This window comes from Aptenodytes patagonicus, chromosome 13 (assembly GCF_965638725.1).
Source record: "Aptenodytes patagonicus chromosome 13, bAptPat1.pri.cur, whole genome shotgun sequence".
In the NCBI taxonomy this organism is placed as follows: domain Eukaryota; kingdom Metazoa; phylum Chordata; class Aves; order Sphenisciformes; family Spheniscidae; genus Aptenodytes; species Aptenodytes patagonicus.
This window is the reverse complement of record NC_134961.1, coordinates 16,603,791-16,627,129: the sequence shown is the minus strand read 5'-3', so window position 1 is coordinate 16,627,129 and position 23,339 is coordinate 16,603,791. Positions and strand designations below refer to the sequence as shown.

Here is a 23,339-nt window from a genome sequence, read left to right as displayed (position 1 = left end):
CAATTATGCAGTTAAACCACCCTGAAGCAATGTTGTAATTTGTGGACCGGTTTCTTCAGTTTGTGTGTGCTTTTTATTTCTCTAGAGCCAGTGGAAGCTTTCTGTACATCACTTATGGATTATTTCCAAGATGTGTGCAAATCTGTGGCCATGGAGCGTGAAGTAACTCTTGATGACCTGTTTATTGATGGGACACTTGTTCAAAACCAAACTGAAACCAAGACTGGGAAGAACAGCGTAAAAGCAATGGAAAAGGAGCTGGTAACTTGCAGTCTGCAAGGGAAGGAAAAGGCAGCCCTTAAAAGAAGCCAAATATTTCAAATCCCAGGAAGTAAAGGCTTAGAGACTAAAGTGATAGTGGTGCTAGGAAAAGCAGGAATGGGCAAAAGCATTCTTGTTCAGAAGATCTGCCAGGACTGGTCCAATGGAGAGTTTTCTCAATTTGAATTTGTATTTTGGTTTGACTGCAAACAAATAAGCTTGCCTGAGAAGCGATACAGCCTGAAGGATCTGCTTCTTGAATTTTTTGTAAAACCTCAAGAGGGAAGCAAAGAGATCTTTGAGTATATATTGCAAAATCCTGCTAAAGTCCTTCTGGTTTTTGATGGTTTTGAAGGGTTGTGCGATCATGAGAATTTCCCTCGTTGCTCAGCCAGCCAGCCTGAAAAAGACTTGTGCAGTGTAAAGGAGCTGCTTTCAGGACTCATCCAAAAAAAGATACTCAATGGTTGTACTTTATTACTTACAGCAAGACCAAAAGACAAGGTGTACCAGTATGTGTCCAAAGTGGATAAGACTATTGAAATAGTAGGATTTTCCACTCAGCAGAGAGAAGTATACATAACCAAATACTTCAAAGGATTACCCTACTGTGATAATGCACTGAAATTAATCAAAGAGTGTGAGTACTTGTTCAGTCATTGTTACAGCCCTGTTATGTGTAGATTTGTTTGTTTTCTCTGTGAGACAGTACTTGAAATGGGAGACAAAAGCCTTCCTTCAACTCTTACTACAGTCTTCCTGAAATTTGTGCAGCAAAAGATAATACCTATGCAAACAGATGTTACAGCCATGCAAAATCAAGAGAGTCTTGCTACGCTAGCCCGTATAGCCTGGTATCTTGGAGAAAAGCACCAAAGTGCCATGAAAAGTGATCTTCCTTCTAAGGAAGTTAAAGAGTTTGCTCTTAAATATGGATTTTTCCTGCCATTTGCGTTCCCCAGACATTCAGATAGTGAAGAAGAGGAATTTGGGAGTACGTTCTCTGATTTCGTCATTCAGAATTTCTTGGGTGCACTTCACCTGATGTTAGCAGAAGAGATCAAGGATAAAAGTCTAACAAAGTACCTGTCTTTTCCATCCAAGAAGAAAAAACCTTATAACTGGTTAGATTTACTGCCTCGATTTTTGGCTGGATTATTGTTCCTCCAGGATGACCCCTACTTCTGCTCCCTTTCAAATAAGGATGTAAAACAATCAACCAGGAAGCAGAATATACTCTTGAAATGTATTAGAAGGCTGCAGATAAATGAGCTCTGTCCGGAGAGGTTACTCGAGCTTTTACATTGTATTTATGAAACACAAAGCGATTATCTTTTGCAGCATGTGGCCTTAAGGCTCAAGCCAGACCTGTCTTTTCTGGACATAGTTCTTACACCACCTGATGTCCATGTCCTGCACTCTATTTTGAAAAGGTCAAGAAAAGAGTTTTCCTTGGATTTGCGAAACAGCAGCATTGACATGCAAGGACTAAAAGACTTGGTTGGCCTAAATAATGTGGCATCGTTCAGGTTGGTCATTCTTTGTACATAGCAGTGTCATTCATAGGACTGTATGTAGACGACACTTTCATACAACGACAGCAGTCATATCTGTTGATTTCACGTGTTTTGTCACTTCACAGGGCCTCCCTCAGTGATACAGTCAGGCTCTGGAAATCTTTAGAACAAACAAAAGACTACGAACTGCTGAGAGCATCAACAGAGAAATTTGTTCTTGATCCCTTTAAGGCAAAGACAATGAAGGACGTCAGTGACCTTTCAGACCTTGTAGAGATGCAAGAGAAGATGATCAATTGGTAGGCTCATTTATGATCAAAAGTCCTCTTAATATACTAGCAAATTAAGAAAATGGGGGTTCACTGACAGTGCTGGAGAATGGAGTCCTCTGTTTGTCCAAAGGAGAAGTAACTAAGGCAGTGCAAGCTCTTGTATTGTCTCAGAGTGTTCTCCTACCCAGATGTGTGGTGGCTGACGTGGCAGGGAGGAGCAATGACAGCACCATGCAGAATATTTATCAAAACTGCCAATAAAAAAAGCCAGCTGTCATTTTTTTCTTCAGATTTCTTTTTAATCTCTGAGTATGCTATCTTCCAATTGCTTTCAGTTACATAACTTGGGCTAACTGATTTCCCCCCCTGTAGCACCTGGGCCATAAATGAAGGTTTTTGCACCAGTCACTGACCTGAGCCAGTCCTGTAGCTCAGGAGGTAAAAGCTTGTGTTATGTGATCTATAAACCCTGTGTTTCATCCCTGCTCATGATGTGGCTAGGGGATTGGTTGCAATTAAAAGCATGCATAAATAAAGTATTTTGGTTGGGTTTTTTAAAATAAAAATGGTGGCTTCCATTTTAACACGGGCAGAGGATTTTGATTAAAATATACAGAAAATAAGTTTTGAGTTTGACAGAAAATACTTGATTTAGAAGTATGTATTTTTAAGTTTTATTGGAAAAAGCAAACAACTGCACTACGAAAGGCAACTATCAGATTGAAATGAATTGAATGAAGAAAGGTTGGAGCAGAAGTTATTCTGAAGTTTCCTGGTTCCTCAGTTAATGCAGCAGCAGTTTATTTCCTGGAAAAGTTTACTAAGAAATTATTTTTAAAGCACTGTTTTGGTTGCTAAAATATTTCTCATACTCTGGTTCTACTGTGATTTATTTAGTGTGCAAGATGCATCTGGTTGCAGCAGCTATGAAATTCCTGCCATCAAAATTCCTGCCATCAAAAACCTCAGAAAACTAGAATTTGCGTAAGTGATAGACCTCTCTGTTGCTTGATATATGATTACATTTAAGACTGAGAAGAGTCATGGATATTGGCTACAGTCATTGAACTGATGTATAGTTAGTTTATGGTAAAGCATTAAGTAAACCCCATTTATTTCTCTTTTGCTTTACTCAACTAGATTTATTAAGTTATGGCCAAAACTGAAAAAAGTAATTTCTGGCTCCTGCAGTGATACAGATCAACATGGTTGTATCAATTTTGTTTGGTTTTACTACAAGTTAGCTCCTTATCACTAGATGTAGATCTTGTGCCACAGGGTACAAAATGTCTTCATCGTGATCCAATTACCCGGGAAATATTTTTTCCCCCAGAAATGCTCAACTTTTCTATCTGAGTCTTCTGATGTAATTTTCTGCCCTATCAGAGCTTAGGCCATGAGAGAATAAGGTCAGAAAATACCTCCCAAATAAAATATTTAGCACCATTTTCCTGGAAGAAGGAAGATTGACTTGGAAACACTGACTTTAAAAAGGAGGTGTAGTAACATTTCTTTTTTCCCACAAACTGTAAGCAGCCTCCAAGACTATTCTGTTGCTTAAAAGATACTGCCATAGCGTGTGAATTAATTTGGACAGAATTTGCACCAATGCAATGGAGAAGTCTCATCAGGTCTTCATCTGTTTCCCGCTCTTCACATCTAACCCAGTCTAGAACTGCTATGCTTGGCCTCACTTCTCATTTTATGCTGCTTTCTCTTCTCGTTTCCTCTCCTACTTTCCCTTTATTTTAATTTTTTAGTTAAAATTCTGATCCTTTTAACTAGGCTGAACTTGTTCTGATACCAAGGAAACTCCAAATAAGAGGTTAGCGTCTGAGGGACAAATGCTTGGAGCTGGAATATTAAAGTTCAATTTATGCTTTAAGCTGCAGTAAAATGTTGATCTTAAGTTAGTCTGAATTGCCAATAGTTGGGGGGGGGGAGATTTTTTTTAATCTCCATTATCAAGGTTATAACACTTAAAATGAAAAATCTGAAAAAAGTAGAAAAAGAACAGAAATACAGGAATCTAAAACAAGTGAGATGAGTCTTGCAAAGAGTAACAAAAAAGTGGCAAATTCAAGTACCGCTGCTTCTGTGCAAGCAGCTCTGCTCTGTCTGACCTTAGCCTTGTGGGAAGCCTGGAGGCTTCAAAGCAGAAATCCTTGCTGCAGATTGTAGGGAATGGCTGCTTCTAAGGAGTGTAAACTAGCTTGCATTTGGGGCTGCAGGGGAAGGACTTAAAAATTCATAACTTTTGCTATTTCTGAGCACGTGAAAAAACTGCTGCCTGTCTGTATTTATTTTCTTCCAGGCTGGGTCCAGTACGTGGCCTACAGGGATTCCTAAAACTCGTGGAAATTCTTGCAGCATTTCCATCACTTCAGCATTTAGAGTGAGTAATGCTAAAGATTAACTTTGCTAATGTTGCTTCTCAGCAGCCCTTGATGATGGGGGAGCTCACGTACCCAAGAAACATTTTATTTGCCAACAAGAGTACTTGCTTTGATGAACAAACTGAACAACAAAAACGTTCAGAGCATATAACTGCAGACTAAAAGCTAGCGCTCTTCATCTCCCTTAAGACACTTAGTAGTGGTTCGATACCCCCTCAGTCACTTCCCCGTGTGTTCCTCAGTGGTTAAAAGCTTGTGGGAAAGGTTTAGTTCGGAGCCCCACGGGGTGCTCCCCCTTTCTGCCACAGCACTGATCAACACTGCCTGCAGATTACTTATTTCTTTATTTAAGCTCCATAACATGCCCGAGCCCCAGGCTACCTCGTGGTGAGGTTTCTGAGGGACTCACGGTTGTGTCTGCCCCAGGAGAGAACAGGCTCCCTCCTGAACCAGAAGCAGTGTTAAATTTGGGGGTTAACGTCAGTATTTGTGCCACTTCTGTGCACCTTGCGGTGTCAACGAACATCCTGAACTTCTGGTAGAACTTGGAAGAGATTGAGCTTTGTGGATTTGATTCATATAAAAGATATTAAAAAAGCCATACTCAGCTAGTATCTGGTTTTGTTCTGTCCATGTATTTTCACGCAGTCTTTGCCCCCTCCTAGAGTTTTAAGAACGCCAGTTACTATTTATTCTCTCATATCCATGACAAACCAGCTGTCTCTGAATTTTAAGCTTCTTTACGCTAGAAACAGTTGTAGCAACAATAGTCAATATTCTGCCGTCATCTCTGTGGGAAGATTACTGGGTTTTGAGAGGGCCTTTGACCTTACTGGCTCAGTCCATTGGCCATTTGTCTATATTGTATCTGGCCTTTTCATGATATTTTGGGAAGACAATAAAGCTCTAAAATTGAAATGAGTCCGATGTATCCCAGCATTGTCTGTCAGATTAGAAGGGGATCTAGTATCTAAAATTGTGACTATCTAAAACTCTCATCTGGATACCTGAATGAGGAAAAACTTCATTTCTAACACTCCCTATCTGGAGAAGGAGCTGTTTAGGCAGGGATTTACAGCATCTGCTGGATTTTGTCAGTTCTGAATTTCTGTGTGCACAGGAAGTCTCATTTCAGCATAGCTGGAACACAGCTATTTCATAACCATTTTAATAATCTTCAGTGTATGGTGGAAGCAAGGCATTGAGTGCTACCATTTGCATATCAAAGGAAATGGGTCAAGCCATTCAACTAGTGAAAAAAAAAAATTCTTGCACTGTAAATTTGGGAAGCAGAAAGCTGCTTATTAGAGAAGCTGCAATTTGTGTGATGCTTCTTGCTGATTGAGGCTACTGCAGAGAAGGAGCTTCTCAAGATGTGTGGAGTGGTCTCTGAGGTGAATAAACCGTAAAAATTTAGATTAAAAGGGAAGCTAATTCTCTCTTTGTCATCACCCAGCCTTGATGCTCTGAGTGAAAATGGCATAGGAGATGAAGGAGCAAAGAGCCTATCTGAAGTCTTTCCAACCCTGACATCACTGGAAACATTAAAGTAAGTGCAAGGTTAACAGTTCTGGAAAATTTTGAAAAGAAATAGATTAAACCTAGAGCCTTAAGGGACTGTGTGTTAACAATTATGGGCACAACTGACCCGTGGGCATGGAAGACCAATGAGTCTATGGACATACTTAATCTGTACATTCGTTAGAGAAATAGGTTAGTCCTATAGCAATTCTTTATTTCCCCTCAAGGGCCGTAATTTGTCTTTTTCCCTGCATTTGGTCTAAACAGACTGACCAAATTATATAAAAAAGACATAAAAAATGAGTTTTCCCCACATTGTAATAAATTAGAATAAATGTGCTCAACTAACAAAGCGATCTCACTTACTGTAGCTTATCACAGAATAAGATAACAGATGTGGGTGCGGAGAAACTAGCTACAGCTCTTCCTTTCTTGTCTTCGTTAAAGACACTGAGGTAAGTAGTTGTAGCCTGTCCAGTTGTTTTGTACAACATAGCTTGCTATCTCTGTCAGAAATTACTGAACATGGAACAAATATATACACTGTGCAGCAGCCAAGCTTTTGACTTCATTCTTGCATAAAGCCTTTAGAGAGAAAAGAAGAGTATGCATGTATGACCCAGTGTAGACATACAGAAGGATATCTCAGGAATATAACGAGGACTGTACTGATTTTTAAATCCAATCCGTAATACCCACTTATGAATAATACCTTGTACAAATGTCCACCCAGGGCTATGATCTACTGCAAGCTTATGCGGAGCTTGCTAAGCGCAGTGCTAAGCCCTAAGCCAGTAAGGAGGTGATGTGTGTTTGCTGATATGGGAGCAATGGTCCATCCCACTTCATTAAAATGGCTGGCATAGGCCTGAATGAAGTGTCTCCGTAGGAAATGCTAGAAACCGTGGTGTGCAATTCTGGAATAATGTGCTCACGTGGAAATCTTTTGAATGCTGTCTCCCAAATCTTTGAACTTCATTTTCTTGCAGATTTTTAATTTGATCTAATGTAGACAGAAATGTTCTCGTTATTCATTAAGAATCTAGTCCTATTTTTGCTGTAGCTGTGCTAGCTGAAGAAGGGATGTGGCCATTTGCCTTACTTGATACAGAAAATATGAAACTCTGTTTTAAATATTAGCTGCAAATAGGGAAGGATAAATTGGAATTTAAGATGTACCAACCATATCTGAAATTCCTTGATCTAATATATAATCTGTTTACATTATCCATTGTTCAATTGTGACTATACCGGTTTGTTTTTCTGCAGCTTATACAATAATAGCATTTGTGATTTTGGAGCAGAAAATCTTGCCAAAGTTCTTCCTGCGATGACATCTTTAAGAGTGCTAGAGTGAGTACGAAATCTTTTGAGATGGCCCAGGAAAGCTTACTTGCTTGGATACTGAAAATTCAAATCTTCCATGCTCGGGGTAGAGGAGACAGAAGTTGAGGAAGAAAATTTCAGGGAAATTTCACAGGGAAAATGTGCTTATGCAGAATCCAGATAGTCAGTGGTTAGAAAGGATTAAGGAGCGGTTCACCATAAAAACCAAAAAATCAGTTTTAAGGTGGGAGAATAGGGTCATGGGGAGTTGGAGAAGGACCTCGGGTACATAGAATAAGGAATCCCTCAGATGAACTAACTTAATGAAGTTCCAGTTTGACCTTTTCAGTATTTTATTACAGGTTTTTTTAATCAAGGACCTATACTGTTTTTTTTCTCTCTTCCCCCATCTGCAGATAAGCCTATATAGTATTTTTTATTTTGAATGAAATGTTTGATTATACCGCTATATGATGTGATCTGGATTAACAAAGGTTGTTGGGTTTTTTTCCTCAGGGTTCAGTATAACAAAATAACTGGTGTTGGAGCCCAGCAGCTGACTGACAGCCTACGAAAATGTCCCCATATAAAGAACTTGGTGTAAGTCTCTTGATATGCTGTTTGCTGTATCTTTGTTCTGTAAATTGGGTTAGAATTCATGCTAAAGCTGTGTTCTGTATTTGTCAGATTTATGAGAGGCACAAAAAAAGACATCACCAAAATACAAAAGCAGCCACAGAAATATTAAAAATGTTGTCTCTGGTTTCAGCCGCGTTAATTCCCAACCGTCCCAGGCAAGCAAGCTTCTCCTGCTTTAAGCGTAGTTTACATTGAGCCTCCCTTTGTTAATCTCCTACCCTCCCAGAGTACCTGACCTACTCTGTGCTGCAGGACTTGTATTTGAAGGATAAACAATGAGCAGCCATCATTAGAGGTTAAATAGACTGAAGCTGCCAGCACACATTCAGGGGAAGTTTGATAGAAAGCTAAAGAACAGTTATGGAGACGGGACTGTAGTGTGTCCAATAAGCAGTTATGGGGGAGTGAACTGCTTTCTTCTAAATGAAAATGCATTTTCATTTGTTCCATAGCATAAATACTTTTATAGAATGATATTCAAAAGGGAAAGGCAACTTTAAAAAAACCAAAACAAAACACAAACATACCAAACACACCAAAAAAACTGTGAAGCAAATTACGCTTCTTAAAATCTCTTTCCTTTCTAAATTTGCCCATTCCAGGATGTGGAATCCCACCATTCCCTATGGAGTTCTTGAACACCTTCAGCAGCTGGACTCTAGGATCAGTGTGTAGATTCAGATGATTGCATAAAGGTAACATAAACCCTGGCTCCCTGAAACAGCAAGATTTGTTTTTGTGGCGGCTGTTGATCCTGGTCTCACTGGCAGCAGGCACAGTAACAGTATCAACGCATGCATGGCTAAGTAAAGAGATGCTGCCCTAGAGTGGCACAGATCAATATCACATCAGGCCCCCTTTCCCCCGGCTCGCTTTGCATCCCCCATCTCCCTGGCACTAGCAGACTGCAAGAGCTGCATCAACAAGAATGGACTTCTAGGACTCCTGGTCCAGCCCGGTTCAGTGACTGGCAGCTGGCCTGCTTACCTTCTCTTTTCTGTTGCGGAAGACTAAATAGCTCTGTGTACTTCTCATGCTTAATAGATGAGTTCTGTACTCCTTATTGTGTTGATTTTTAGTAAGTTCTTTCACTTTTCCATTTTTTAACACAAATCCTCAACAGCTGCTTGTCTCGCTATGAAGCTGTGCCTATACTGTACTCAGAGCAAACCATTTGTTCCTACGTTCCTTGTTCTCAGTCTGTTTTGTGCGGTTTAGACACTGGCAGCCACTTTCACTTCATTGATTCTGCCTGCAGATTCAAGGATCCTTGAAATAATTGCATCATTAGCAATTTGTTAACAGTTTGCTGATGATCACCAGGATCTGACTGCCTTGACTGGACTGAAGAAGCTGCAGCAGGCACAGGAAGTCAGGGTTTTGTATAGGATTTCTGCTCCCAATTTTCTGCCATGTGCTTCCTCTTGCTTTTAAAAAAAATTCCACAGGATGCATCAGTGAAATGATCCCAGTGAAGAATGAGAAGTCCAAATCAAGCCAGACACTAGATGTCCTCCAGCTTTCTTTCAGATGGCAAAAAACACATTGCAGAGTGATCGCCAGCTGCTTGAGCTGTGGTTTGAATGGTCCTGGCAATGGCTGCAGTTGCCAATGGCTCCCTAAACCATGCAGTGAGCCAAGCTTTTGCATGACCTTTGCTCTCAGTGCACTGATCACCAGATGTAGACTTGGCTATATATATATGGCACTGATCAGGCTACAGGTTGTGGAAGACTCGGGTGCCATACCAGCTTCACAGACTAGCTTTATACAGCAACAGTGAAAAATTGTACTGATCCTTAATAGACTACAGTACAACTAACTCTGTCTTGTTGAATAACCATACCTACTTGGGAAAGAAGACATTAGGGGTGTGAACACTGCCAGGAAACCTTACAAAAGCAAAGCTTTCTCTAACCTCCTGTGTCTGTCATTCAAGGGGAGCATGCGATAAGAATCTCTGAACATGCAGGTCAGCTCCCAAATGACTTCGGTTTTCCTCTGGACCCAGAGCAATGGCAGTCAGTGGTAGAGAGTTCCGCTCTGTGCAAGTCAGTGATTCTTGGCCACTGGTCAGTTTTCAAAAGATGTGTTTAACGCAGCTCTGCATAAACAGCCCCTTGCATCTCCCTCCAGTGCTGTTCTTTCATGTTTGCAGCACGTGCCTGTGGCACCGGTTACCACGTTAGTGTAGTATCTGAGTATGTGAGGAAACATTCTTCGTCATTAGCACTGAGGATTAGTAGCAGCAGGAAGTCTGGATCCTCCCAGACTTGAAACATCCAGCATCTACCAGTCACTGTTGTCTGTTTTCAGAGCGTATCAAATACATGGTTTTGGTGATGTTAATGGTGATTAAGCTGATGGGCATACATCTAATATTCTCTTTTTCATCATTTCACAGGTAACATAAAGAAGAGGGGAAGGTTTTCCTATCTTCTTGCTGCTTTATGAATCGGTGGCTGATTTTCATGATAGTGGCAAAATGGAAAAAAAAAAGTCACATCTAAGCTTCTGGGTGATGCTTGAAGTGGTTGAATGATGGAGTTCAAATTTTTTGAAGGTAATTTAAAATGCTATTCAAAGACCCAGTTGTGTTTCTACTGAAGTGATGAAGAGTTAAGCAACAACAAGTTTCAAAGATGAAAAGAGCATCTGGATATTGTGATCACCATTAAAGGTGACCAGGAATCACTGGGATATTGATAGTATAAAATTCCATCATCAATTCATCAAAGACTAGACTGCAAGCTGCTGGACCTGCAACATCTGAAGTAGTGACAGATCAAATCTAATTGTTTCACAGTGCCAGTGGTAACTGTGATCAAATTCAGTTTGAAGATTTTGGACTTCCAAAGCTCAGTGATACAGATTTCACCTGTCTGTCTGGACTGGTTTGAAGCTTTAGGGTCAGGAGCGTAAATAAGAATGATCAGTCTTAGAAAACAGTCTGATATTGTAAGATTATCCACGAGAATCTAGAAGTGGTTCTTTTCTTGATGCTAATCACCAATGCTGTCCTAAGGGATAGAAAGATATTTTCTATCACTCTCTTGTTATAGAATCCTTCAAAAAGATTAGGAAAAAAAGAAAGAAGTAAAGAGAAGAAATGAATTAAAACTGGAAAACTATTAAGGATTCTTCTGATGTTATCCCAGAAATCCAAATACATACAAATAGCTTCAGTTTATTGCACAAAAATCCTCAAAGTGACAATCTTCAAAGGTTTTTACTCTGTCTCAACTGAGAACTTTAATTTTTTTTTTTCTTCGTTCATACACCTGGATTGGGATTTAGTTTCTCACTTGCAGGTGGCAGCATAAATGTACAAGTATCTATTTTATACTTGACAGTGAAATCACTACTGTTTGTGAGTTTTGTAGCCTTCTTTTACAGTTATGAATAACTAGGCAATGACAGACAACATATTTCAAAGCGTTATCGTGTGTCTGTGCTGCTGGCCTCAGTGATATGTGGGCCAAATACCAGTCCTGCTGACTGCAATAGCAAAATAATTGTCTCCTTTTTTTCTTTTTTCTTTTCTCTTTTTTTTTTTTTTCTTCTATTTCAGCTCTGTGAACATGGAGAGAACTTATAATTGTAGCGAGACAATTGTCAGGACTAGAATTCTGGCTCCCTGTCCAGATACAGTCTGGAGACAGAAAAACAAAAAAGGATGGAAAAAGCTTGGAATATTCGATATGCCACAAATTGGGAAGGGAGGTTTCTACTTCACAGTTAGCTCAGGGTTAGCTCAACAACCTCCTTGAAATCTCCTCTGCTAGGAAACACTGACAATACTGACCCAAGGTTCTATGCAAACTAGAATCTCTCAACTAACCTCTCAAATACTCTGTTACTTGGTTTTAAAAAAGTCCTCAATTTAAACAGTTCAAAACCCCAATCTTTATGTTCTTTCCAGCAAATGATACTTCTCTGCTAAAGTTTCAGTGCCTGCAGAATCTTGACAGCAGGGATGGAGGGTTGACAAATTAAATAAAGAAGGAAGGAAGGAAGGTCTGGTTTGTTGTTTCTGTTAATCAAAGGAGAGCTGGGAACCACACCTAGTACGCGACGGTAATAGTACAAGAGAGCAAGGTGGAAAAACTCTACGGAGAATATGATTGTAACTAGAAAGTGGTATTTTTCTTAACTATCTGCATGGTTCTTCTCTCTAGACAGTCATGGAAAAAAATCTCATTTACATTCCCCTCTTTCAGCTGCTTGTATGGGAGGTAGTTTGAGCCAAATCTTGTGTGATGTTCCCATCAGCCTGTGGCACTGATCTGCACATGCAGATCTATGGTGAGCCCTTGTCTTGGCTTCCCTTAACTAAGCTTTGGATAACAAATGCCCCTTTAGGGATACATTCTGCAGCTACACTTCACTGTGACTGGATCTGAGAATGTGCTAAATATTACACAGGCAGCCAAGTGTTACAGGACCCTGTCTGCACTGATGAAATCATGTTGAGTATACTGCTGTTCTCTTTCTATGAGTTAGTGGGAGATGTATGTTTATAATGTACAGATTGTAAATTGTGATGCACTGTTTTCATTGTCTTTATACATCTTTTTAAAGTATTAATAAAAGTGAGTATTCCTTTTTACAGTAGCTTGCAGTACCTGTTGAAAATTATTTTGATTTTTCTCTTGGAAACGCTATGAAACCACTGCTGGCTTCTGAACATAATGGCATGCTCCGGGCTTCATACTGTAGGTTAATGGACAGCACTGTGTGCGAGGGAGACAGGTTGGTCCTGCTGGCACTTACCAGTTCAGTGGTCTGGAAATGGAGAAATAATTCTTTCTTAACAGGCAATGGGATCTTGCAATGCCAACTGACAGACTGTAAGTCCAGAATTAGAAGATATAAAAGTGCTGACTGAAGCCGCCTGCTAGTAACAGCAAAAGGTTGTTTTCATCCTTTCAGACTTTTTGCAGTTAAAAGTTCAAAAATTAATCAAGTTTCAAAGTCTGGATATTCTTGTGGCACAAAGCTTATCCAAAATGCTGTCGTCAAATGAGTGCCTTGTGTGTAGAGGACTGAATTCACTGGCTACCCTAAAAAAGCTGTTCTGATCAAATCTGTATTCTAAAAATCTTTTAGGATGAGAAAAATGCTACTCTCTTTATGCCCATGCTCTTTTTGTTGTCAAAGAAGCCTTGTTAAAATGCTAAGGCTTGTGTTACGATGGTAGTCAGACCCTGTAATCTGGGTACTCTCCCCATCCTTTAAACATATGAAGCTGAGCTGTTCTGAGAAATCAGAAATCTTGATCTAAGATTCAGAATCTCCACAGTGAATTACTTGGTGGAATTTGTATTGCTTGATCCGCGCATCATGTGGCACAAACCCACTGCAGCGAAATGATTACAAGCTAGTAGATACTGCAGTAAGTACCTATAATGACAAACTGAACCGTGTTCTTAAAATGGCGTACATGTGCCCCTGAAAAATTAGTGTAAGCCGTCTCTGTGAACAGTATGAATTTCTAATTATATAGGCAGCAGGAATGCCGCCTTCAGTAGCAAAATTCATCCTTTCTTGTGTTAGTACCAAATGGCATGTGAACACAAGCTTCACAAGTTTAAAAACTTGGCTATTCTTTATATCGGTGCCTAAATGGGGATTTAGTTCCCTCAATGTATCTTTACGTGTTACAATATGGTGTCCTAAGTGACTTCATCCCTGAATTGCAGGCCAGGGATTGTATGGAGCAAAGCACTTGTCAGTGTTTTAAGGCCCCAAACTGTATCTGATGGAACCTATCTTGGAGAAAAGCTACTTAGTTCAATGACAGTGCTTCACCTCTTGCAGGAGCAGCTGAAAATTGCATTTGGGGCACAGAATTTTGGGAACTGGGAGCTAATTTCTACTGCACTAGGAGTTAAAAAATGCTATTTGAGTGCAACACACTGAGAGTATCAGGAAAAAAGAGTTTGATATGCAAGTTTCTTTGTCATTGTTTCAAGGGGGATCTAAACTGTCACCCTCTGGTCCCTCATACTGGCTGTCAGGAGACTCTCATGACGCCATCTGTCTGGATCCGAAAGCCTGAGCTGGGAGCAGATGGTAGAGTCACAGACTGCAGAGGACAGATATAACGCATGGAGACAGTTCAGGAGAAATATTTTCAATTCTGCTTTATCTGAAATGTTCTTGGTACATTAACTTGGCTTAACTGCACAGTTACGAAAATTAGACTTTTCTAAAAAATATAGTAAGACAAAACCAGTACAATACCTGCCCTCACTACATGTGGGTCCCCCCCCTCACCCCCCTACAGTGTGCAGTTCCTGGTGTTTCAGTTCAGGTCTGATTTTTTAAGTAGTTGTTCATGAGAAGGATTTCTTACGTGCTGGCCATCTCAACAATCTAGAACTACTTGCTGGTACCTGTAGGAAAACTGGAGTTTCCTGGAAAGTATATTTCAATTATTTTCTGTTCAAATTGAAAACGAACAACTCCAACAAATGACTGCTTACTTTTTCATGGAAAAGATCAGTCTTTATTGTATTGCTTTCACATCTGTACATAGGAACATGAGCTTAAACAATCTGCAAAGTATCTTGTGTTAGATAATGAATCCACCTGACATATAAAATTCACTCTCTGATTTATTGCAAAACTCACAATTTAAATAAAATATCTTACTAGCACAGTTCTTGCCGTAATACTGCCCTGAACAGAATCTCCTTGCAGTCACTCCTGCATATTTTCCCCTGAGAGAGCATCGTCTTTGAACTACTGGCTGGTAGAGTTTTCAATGTGCGATTGTAAAACTTGCTTAAGCAGTATGTAGAGCGTGTCCATTTGGGTGACATGGTAGCTATTCAAAAGTTTATCAAATCTGAGTAACATCTTGATTTTCTGTTATAATAGAACATAGCTTATACTATTTGTTCATACAGTCCATCCCAGAATTACCTATGGAAGCCCAGTATGGTGCATGAATCACTGCAGTTAGTGCACACCCAAGAGGCAATGACCATGGAGAAAAGTCACAACTGACAAGGTCTGATGACAACTCTTCTTGTTGTCCCCTCGTCCTTCTTTTCATCTCTACATTTCAGAGTATAGTTTCTTTCCATGACTTGATCCATTAACCTGGTTATAATCCATTTCAGGTGTCTAATGAATCTGTTTAAAAGGAAACACATAAATAGAGTAACCCTCTAGACCTAAAATGAACAGAGAAGTCACTGTGTATGTTAGATATAGCACCATGCCATTGACTTCTTTAAAACAAACAAAACAAATTAAACCTTTTGTGACTATGGATAACGATTCTTTGAGAAGTAAAGGCCTGAAAAACTTTTCAGAGAAACCAATGTAACAGTTTCTGTGTTGTGGTTTAACCCCAGCTGGCAACTAAGCCCCGCACAGCCACTCACTCACTCTCCCCCCCTGGTGGGATGGGGGAGAGAATCGGAAGAGTAAAAGTGAGAAAACTCGTGGGCTGAGATAAGAACAGTTTAATAACTGAAATAAAATAGCATAATAATAATAATAGTAATAAAGAATATCCAAAGCAAGTGATGCACAATGCAATTGCTCACCACCTGCCAACTGATGCCCAGCCAGTCCCTGAGCAGCGGCCACCTACCAAGTCCCCCCAGTTCATATGCTGAGCATGACGTCCCATGGTATGGAATGTCCCTGTGGCCAGTTTGGCTGTGCCCCCTCCCAGCTTCTTGTGCACCTCCAGCCTTCTCAGTCGGTAGAGCACGGGAAGCTGAAAAGTCCTTGACTAGTGTAAGCACTGCTTAGCAACAACTAAAACATGGGTGTGTTATCAACATTATTCTCATCCTAAATCCAAAACACAGCACTGTACCAGCTACTAGGAAGGAAATTAACTCTATCCCTGCCGAAACCAGGACATTCTGTTAATATCAGAGCACACTAGTCCTTAGTGTAATTTTAACAGAGGCATGACAATACTAGTGTGAGGGGTATGAGAATAAGCTATCAACCACAGTCCATCAGGTCAATTAGTAAGGGTTGCTCTTAAGAGAGTACAGCCAGCCGTGACATACAGTGGGATAGCCTATTTTATGCTAGGTTTGATATTATTATACCTACCTATTAAAACTGATATTTGAACTGGCTACATTTTTTTAACCAGGTACTGTTCATTAGACTGTTGTTCTTTTTTTGTATAATTGTGTTAATTATGTATTGCCTACATTTGACGTAGCCTCTGATTTTGGTCACTTTCTCTCTTCTTTCTTTAGAGTCACCTTGTTCAAAGCGTTTTGGATCCACTGGTAAGTAGTTACGGAGTTAAATAACATGTTGGGGTAACTTCGTGGTCTTACTGACAAGAATAAGTTACTCTTATATTGCTTTATCCCAGTTTATCTAATTTGCCTTGACTGGGTCAAAATATCTGACAGCTATTAAGAGGTGATTTTTTACTATCATCAGAGGTAAACACAAGGCCTGAGAAGCCGCCTTTAAGTAGAACCAGAGCTGTGGATTATGAAGGTGCTGGGCAATAGTGACTGTACCCATTTGGTCTTGTGATCTTACAGATCACTAATTAACATAGCGTAGAATGGTGCAGCTCTGAGAGGGGATGGTTGTCTGGGGATGAATCTGTGTTGAAGAAGAGCTGAGGTACAGAAGACCAAGAACAGGTCCCCTGGCTGCCAGCAGCTCAGGAGATCATCTGTGCTGTGTGGAGCAAGTCTCTGGAAGGACAGCTCTTCCCTCCTTGCCCTTTATAGGTATTACAGGCCTGCTGTGCAGCGTGGAAAGGCAGGGGACCCTACACAGTAAAGATGCTAATCCGGTTGTATAACGGGAAGGGACTTTGTGGTACAAAGCCGTAACAGACCTGCTAACAGATCTGCTTTAAGCAAGGAGCTCTATGAAAAGGCTCTCACTGGGCTGCAGGGCAAAACACAGCCTCTCTCCTGGTCTTCACTTTCTGTGCTTGGAGCGGAGGCTCAGCAGATCGTATGTCAGGGTGTCTGGCACAAGGGGTCCTGAGGCAGGAGGGCTGCCACCATTTCAGGTGCAGAAGGCGTAACAGAATCTCCGAGGAGTCTGAATGAAGAATGAAATGTGATGGTCACATGTTCTGCATGAGCATGGACAGACTGAGGAATAAGGTATCATTAACAGGAAGCCGAAAGCAAACAGGTTGACACAGCACTGGGGGAAATGTTCTTCTATGGATTGAAAGCAGATTAAAAGATTGGAAGCAAACAATAAGGCTTGGTAGGAAAGAAGTCAGTAGCAGGGTATACCAGAATTTTTATTCAACATCACCATTACTGACCCAGAGAAGAGAGCGAACAGAGAAATCTTCAAGACTGCAGAAAATAAGCTCTTTCAGGTATTCAGATGCTGTACTGATAGCAAGGAACTCCAGAAGGATTTCGTAACATTGAGTGGGCAAAAGGTGGTGAGTTTGGAAAACATTTGCTAATGGGCTGGGCAGCAATGTGCCCTCTAACATCCCTCATTCTACCACTGTAGATCCTGGAAAGCACAAAGAGAACGGACTGCAGATTTTGGTCAGGGTCATGTGCTCTCCCAGAGAGCATCCCCTGCTCCTGTCAGAGGCAGAACACGGGGCTGGGTGATCGTGGTCTGACTCATCGTGACATTTTGCATGTTCTTCTGTGCCACTGACTGTAGATGCTAGGTCAGAAACAAGAAACGCTTTTGTGTCCAGTGAGGTATTTCTGCCAAATGTCTACCAGCTACAGTACCCTGCTGACAGTAATCGTATGTTCAAAATCCTGTCTCTTAGACTAAGAACAAGAAAAGGGGAAGCAGCAGCTCTAACAGGTTACTCATTTGATGTTTATCTGATTGCTCTCCAAGTTGAACTAAAATCTCTGATCTACAGCAGACAGTTCAGAGAGATCGTTAGTATTCTGCATTGTAGATCAAATTCTAGGCTGACTTAAAAATAGCACAGCAAAATGTATCGGGCCTCCAAAGGAAGGTATAAAGCTGCCTAATGGAAGTTTCAAATATTGCTGTAGGGCTGCTAGTCCAAGACTGTAATTTGTAGTGGCAGATATTAAATGGGGTGTGAATGATACAATTGACCAGGATATTCAATCTTGCCTTTCTATTCAGCGGATTAAAAGTTTGTCCTTCAAATTTCACGTGAACCTGATTTTTAACAGAAAATTTCCAAAATTTCAAAAACCAATGGAAAGTGAAAAGGTAGCAAATATTTTTAAAATCTCAGAATTATAGTCTTCCAATAGCCTAAAAGATACCTGTAAGCATTTAACAGTATGGCTATTATAGTGTAACTCTAGCATCAGAAGAAGAAACTCAGTCATGATATTTTTGTCCGTTCTGTCTGTGAAGTTACTGTTCTTCACAATTCAGGCTGGACCAAAGGAAACACGGTGACTCTGTTCTGCATCCTGACATTGTCTGCTTTCTGTTTCCTGACTTTCTGCAAAAGTGTGTTTCAGATCTCATGGCCTACTGGGGCTCTGCTGTCTGAGCAAGCCTCGGGTCTTTTTTTCTGGCCCTTCAGAGAGTGTATAGCCTTAAGTCTATTGACTGAACTCGAGCTTTACCCAGCAATAAATCATTCAGTGCACGTCATCATTTTCCATTATACCGTTATTTTCCATATATGGCTGCTATTAGTCTCTACGCTTTTTATCACATATATTAGAAACATGTTTGTGTCCTCAGAGAGCATCCTTCAAACTATTCAGCTATTTTTTTCCAAAGTTTGTGGCCAAAGTACTAAAACTCAACTGGGAAAAGAAAGGCAGTTTGACAGTTTCCCTGAAGAAATGGAATGATTTAGCCACTTCTGTGTACTATTTAATTCTTTGGGACAGTTGTACTCCATATAAACTAGAATCATTACGAGGGGACAAATGCAAAGAGTTGGACTGGCCAAATATACAAACTAAATGTCTCTAAACAAATTATTCTTGTCTTCTATTTTAGGATTGCTAGTTGCTAGCTGAACTATAGTGTCACTTTGCCCCTCCTCCAGAGAAAACAAACATGAAGAATTAAACTGGATTCATTTCTTAATTCCTTTGACAGTTTAAAACTGATAATTGGCTATTGCCACCTATTGAAGCGAGCTATTACAGTAAGCTTCATTTTCGTAGGGAAGAACCACAGAGATTTTTTTTTTTTAATGATCCTTTAAAATCACTTGTGGCTGGGGCTTTTAACACATGAAATACTCGGGCCTGAACTATTTCTATCCTAAATTGCATGTCCCTTTATTTTCTATGCCTCATTTCAATTCATGTTATTAACAGCAGCTTTTGGAAAACTTTTTAAAAAATCTGCCTCCTCTCTCTGCATTATATAAATGAATGCATTTGGTAGAAAATCACTTAGGACTGTCCATGGCTGTGGTTAATGAGTCTGTATGGACAGTTCATCAGTTAACCGCAATTTTGTCTTCCTTCCATCTAGGATGGAATTCCTGTTAAGAAGAGTCAGAGTACAAAAGTCTCTTTAAAGCAGAGGTATCAGGTGAGTTTGAGCACTCAACTTCTATTAATTTTAATAGCATCTAAGAATTCAAAACACAGTTCTAAAAATCACAGCTATTGCTCTTAATCCTGGTGTTACTGTAACTCATAAAATAGCTGACTGATCTGTATCATGGAGTCAACAAGCCACCTTTTTTTTCTTTACATGGAGATTTCTACAAATAAGGGAAGAGCATAGTGAAAAATGGCAAGGTAAAATAACTAACGGATCACTGTGCTCTCAATTTTTCAGATTCAAAGTCTGAAAAGGAAGAAGTCAGGAGGTGGATTCTGATGCGTTTATGTCTATCCTGACACTGCTAGTGATAACATTCTTCTGATCTGTTCCTTTACGTGGCATCTCTGTTTTAGAGAGATGGAACGGAGGCACAAGTGAGTTAAGCTCACAGAAGACATCAGTGGCAGACACACGGAGTCCACCATGCTTATTTCCCTCTCCACTGAGCCTGCATTTCTAATTGGCACTATATTGATGAGCTAGTGAGTAAAGCTCGCTCTTTCATTCAGGATTTAGAAGCTGGCATTCAGCAGAAGTGCTGAGTCACAAGTTTTTGAGTGCTGGATTCTGGTCACTGAAGATGTTCATCATAATTCACCTTGATGAAAAAATATAGGAAATGCTTGTACTGTAAGATTAAATAAATCCAGTATTTCCTATTCAGTTTTCATTATTGATTACTTTTGCTCATTTTCTCTCTGATTAGAGTACTTCGTGATGAGTCACATCTGATTTTAAGAAAGTACAAGGAGAACAGTCATATCACCTTATTCCAGGGGACTTCAAATATAATACAGAACCTGGCACACTCACACTAAAACAGTTGATGACATGAGCAAGCTCAATTCTGCTCAGTTTACGCAGATGGATTTCTCCATTTGAATAGGATAGGAAGCTTCTCTGAGCTGCTTAGTTGTCTACCTTCAATCTCTGCCACCAATTATGCTCAGAAACCTGGACATAATTTTGCTCCTATTGGGTTTATTCAAGTGAGGGTTTTGCTGCAAGAGAGAAGAGAGCTTTTCTGATCCACATGCTCTTTTATTTTTACATCTAAATTAGCCTTTCCACATTTTGCAGAATCGCCTCTTGGGATTTCCCCCCTTTGTTTCCCTGTCATGCATGCCACTCACCTCCTGGGTGCAAGGCACCTCTTTCTAAATGCAAGGAGCACACTGCAAGGTTTCAGCTAAGGCTAATCATAGGTTTTTACTTGTTCTCAGTAATCACTGGTGAGTCACATGAAGAACACTCCTCTAGTATTTAATGCAAAGAGTATGCCTATGTATTTTTCATCTCAGCTGGTAAAACTGAGGCCCATTTTTCCTGCAGTGTCTTGTGAATCCTCAGCACTTCTGGGTCTAAGTGAAGAGGGCAGGTGGGCAGCCTTCCTAGGCCTATGGAGAGCACGGGTTAACACTCGTACAGAACTCGGGTCACTGCAGGCTAGGCACCAAAGGGATTTAAATCCTCCCTTTCAGTGCCTTACTTCTGCTTCCAAAGCAGGAAACACAGCTCCAAATTAGGACCCTCTTCTGCCTGCCTTGCTAGGGAACTGGCGAGGAGGAATGGCACAGAACAGTGAAGAAACCTGTAACCGGGATATTAACACAAATTCCTTTTCATGGTGACACGCTGAGTCTTTGCCTGGTAGCTAAATAATTATGCAATTTGTGGCCTGGTTGCTGCGTATATAAATATAATTAAATATATAAATAGATGAACCACAGCAATAGTACATTTTTTGCTCCCTAATAATTGATCTAACTTTAGGGATTTGTGATTTGATCCTCAGTGGAAACCACCATCTAACATGACAACTTCCAAATTAAAGAATCAAGGCTGGAGCTGGTACCTGTGCAGAGCTCCATTAGCTCAAGGTGGATATAGACTGAGACTTACTTCTGAGCTTTGTGAAGACCACTGCATTTTGATTTCTACATATGGAAGTGACATGGTTTTATAGTTAGAATACCAAGAAGTTTGCAAAGCTGCTTATCCTATTAATATGAAGGAAAATTTTAAAGAAGCCCATTTATCTACACTGAACAGAATTGTGCTCAGACCCTGCGCTATCAAACATGTTCATGTAGTATGAAAAATCCACTGAGGAAAAGTATGTCTGTTGTTCTCCTTAGGTCTTCCTGAAAACTAGATGCAACTCATCATGACAAATCCCAGTCAGCAAAAAAGTGATTAAAAAAAAAAATTTTAATCCCTGTATTAGACGGTGTTGGACTAATAAGATTAAGGGTTTGGGAAAAGGTATTTTGGGGGAGAAAATGGCTAGGGCTTTTTGCACCAAAGATTTTGCTTAATTTTCCATTAGTTTTTATGAATTTCTTTCCTGGAATACAGAACGTGTGTTATTTGCCCAGCTGAAAGGGGAGAGGAGGAGACAGCCACAAAAGTAGCCAACAGTGTTTTGTGGGGAGTTTAGTTCTGCTCCAGACCTCCTATTCTAGCAGAAGTGATTCTAATCCAGCTGCTTGGGATGGACCACCAAATGTTGGCGTGGACACTTTCATTTGCAGTAACTATATGCAGTGGAATTTCTTCAGTACGAACAAATATCTGTGTCCTCCCCCACACTTCTTATGCTCCCATGTGCCTTTGACCAAGCTTTGTTCAGCTGTGTTTGCGCAATCAATGCTACTCCAACACCAAAAATTTCCATTTTTCCCTTCTAAACTATTGACCAAAATCAGCTACTATTGCTTTATATGGAATCTGAATAGAAATACTGAGGAGATAGTTTTAACCTGTATGAAGGACAGCATTACAGGAAAGGTTTGGGTTTTTTTAAATTAGAAGCCTGATTAAAATACCTTGATGTTAAATGGTATTTGTATAGTATGTTCACCAAGGCTATGTTTGTAACCTTGCAACAGAATTTCCTATTTCCACAATTTCAAATAGAAAATAAAAAGGTATCCTGAGCTGGTTTTCAAATTTACAGACAATATTTTGCTAAAAATTCTACTGGCAGATTTGCTAACACATTTTAATTTAAACTGTGAATGTTTTCATTAACATACATTTGGCACAGAAAGTCCTAGCTAGAAATAGTGATTTTCTTCCCAATTGCAGTTCAGGGTTTTAAAATGCTAAATCCTTACAACATTTCCAGAGTTTTAGTATCACTCAAAACTACAATGATAAATTGATCAAGCAAACCTTTGTGCTACGATTAACATGAGAAGAATGGTGAGCTGGGTAGGTTTCTTATTATCCAAGATAGAGGTTTTAAAGGGCACCTGGTTAAGACGTATTTCTGGCTCGAGTATGGTCTCTGAATTTTAATAAATATTAGCCTGGATGTTCATTTAGATTCAGAGCTGCTTTCAAGACCGGATTAGCAAAGTTGTCGACCAGCTGTAAACATAACACCTAGCGTAACAGCTGCAGTGGCTCAGAACTGTGAAAATTAGTCCTTAGGGAAAGACACTCTCCCCGCAGCGCAGCAGAGGACACGGAGCTCTGCGTGGCGGTGCCGGGCGGGAGGAAGCGCCGGGGGCGGCCGGGCAGCGCTCAGCGCCCCGCAGGCAGCCCGACCCCGGCCCTCTGCCCGCAAAGCTCGCCCGTGCTAGAAGCTGCGGCGGTGCGTGTCCCCGGCGCAGCGCCCGCTCCCTGCCTCCGTCCCGGGGAGGGCTGTCCCCAGCCCAGCCGCCCCCGCGGGATGGCGTGCCGGGCGGGTGGCCGCGCCGGGGCACGGCGGGCCCGCACACGGAGGACGGGGGCAGCGGCGCCGGGAGCGCCCCGCGGGCCGCTGCCCAGGACGAGCCCGAGGAAACGACTTACTTCCCTTGCGAGCCCTCTGCGTGTCCGCGGCCCTGCCCGGCGGCAGCGGGTCCCGGGCGCCCCCCCCCCCCCCGCCCCTGCACCGGCGGGGGAGG

At 40.8% G+C, this 23,339-nt stretch overlaps 1 protein-coding gene and 1 long non-coding RNA gene across 2 annotated transcripts in view; one reads left to right on the top strand and one right to left on the bottom strand.

Annotated features, from left to right (window-relative positions):
• The window catches only part of CIITA (class II major histocompatibility complex transactivator), a 34,259-nt gene extending 23,236 nt beyond the window's left edge, over positions 1-11,023 (top strand). Inside the window, exons 11-20 of the mRNA XM_076351215.1 lie at positions 86-1,790; positions 1,904-2,077; positions 2,948-3,034; positions 4,365-4,445; positions 5,903-5,995; positions 6,339-6,422; positions 7,237-7,320; positions 7,810-7,893; positions 8,535-8,627; positions 10,337-11,023. Coding sequence (XP_076207330.1) covers positions 86-1,790; positions 1,904-2,077; positions 2,948-3,034; positions 4,365-4,445; positions 5,903-5,995; positions 6,339-6,422; positions 7,237-7,320; positions 7,810-7,893; positions 8,535-8,607 — 2,465 coding nt within the window. The 3' untranslated portion in view covers positions 8,608-8,627; positions 10,337-11,023. The remainder of the gene's footprint in view (positions 1-85; positions 1,791-1,903; positions 2,078-2,947; positions 3,035-4,364; positions 4,446-5,902; positions 5,996-6,338; positions 6,423-7,236; positions 7,321-7,809; positions 7,894-8,534; positions 8,628-10,336) is intronic.
• Positions 11,024-14,420: 3,397 nt separating this feature from the next.
• On the bottom strand, positions 14,421-23,294 carry LOC143166490 (uncharacterized). The gene is made up of 2 exons (XR_012996413.1): positions 23,245-23,294; positions 14,421-15,075 (listed from the first exon to the last, which is right to left on the bottom strand). It is a non-coding gene; the product is annotated as an uncharacterized LOC143166490 (long non-coding RNA).
• Between the last annotated feature and the right edge of the window lie 45 nt (positions 23,295-23,339).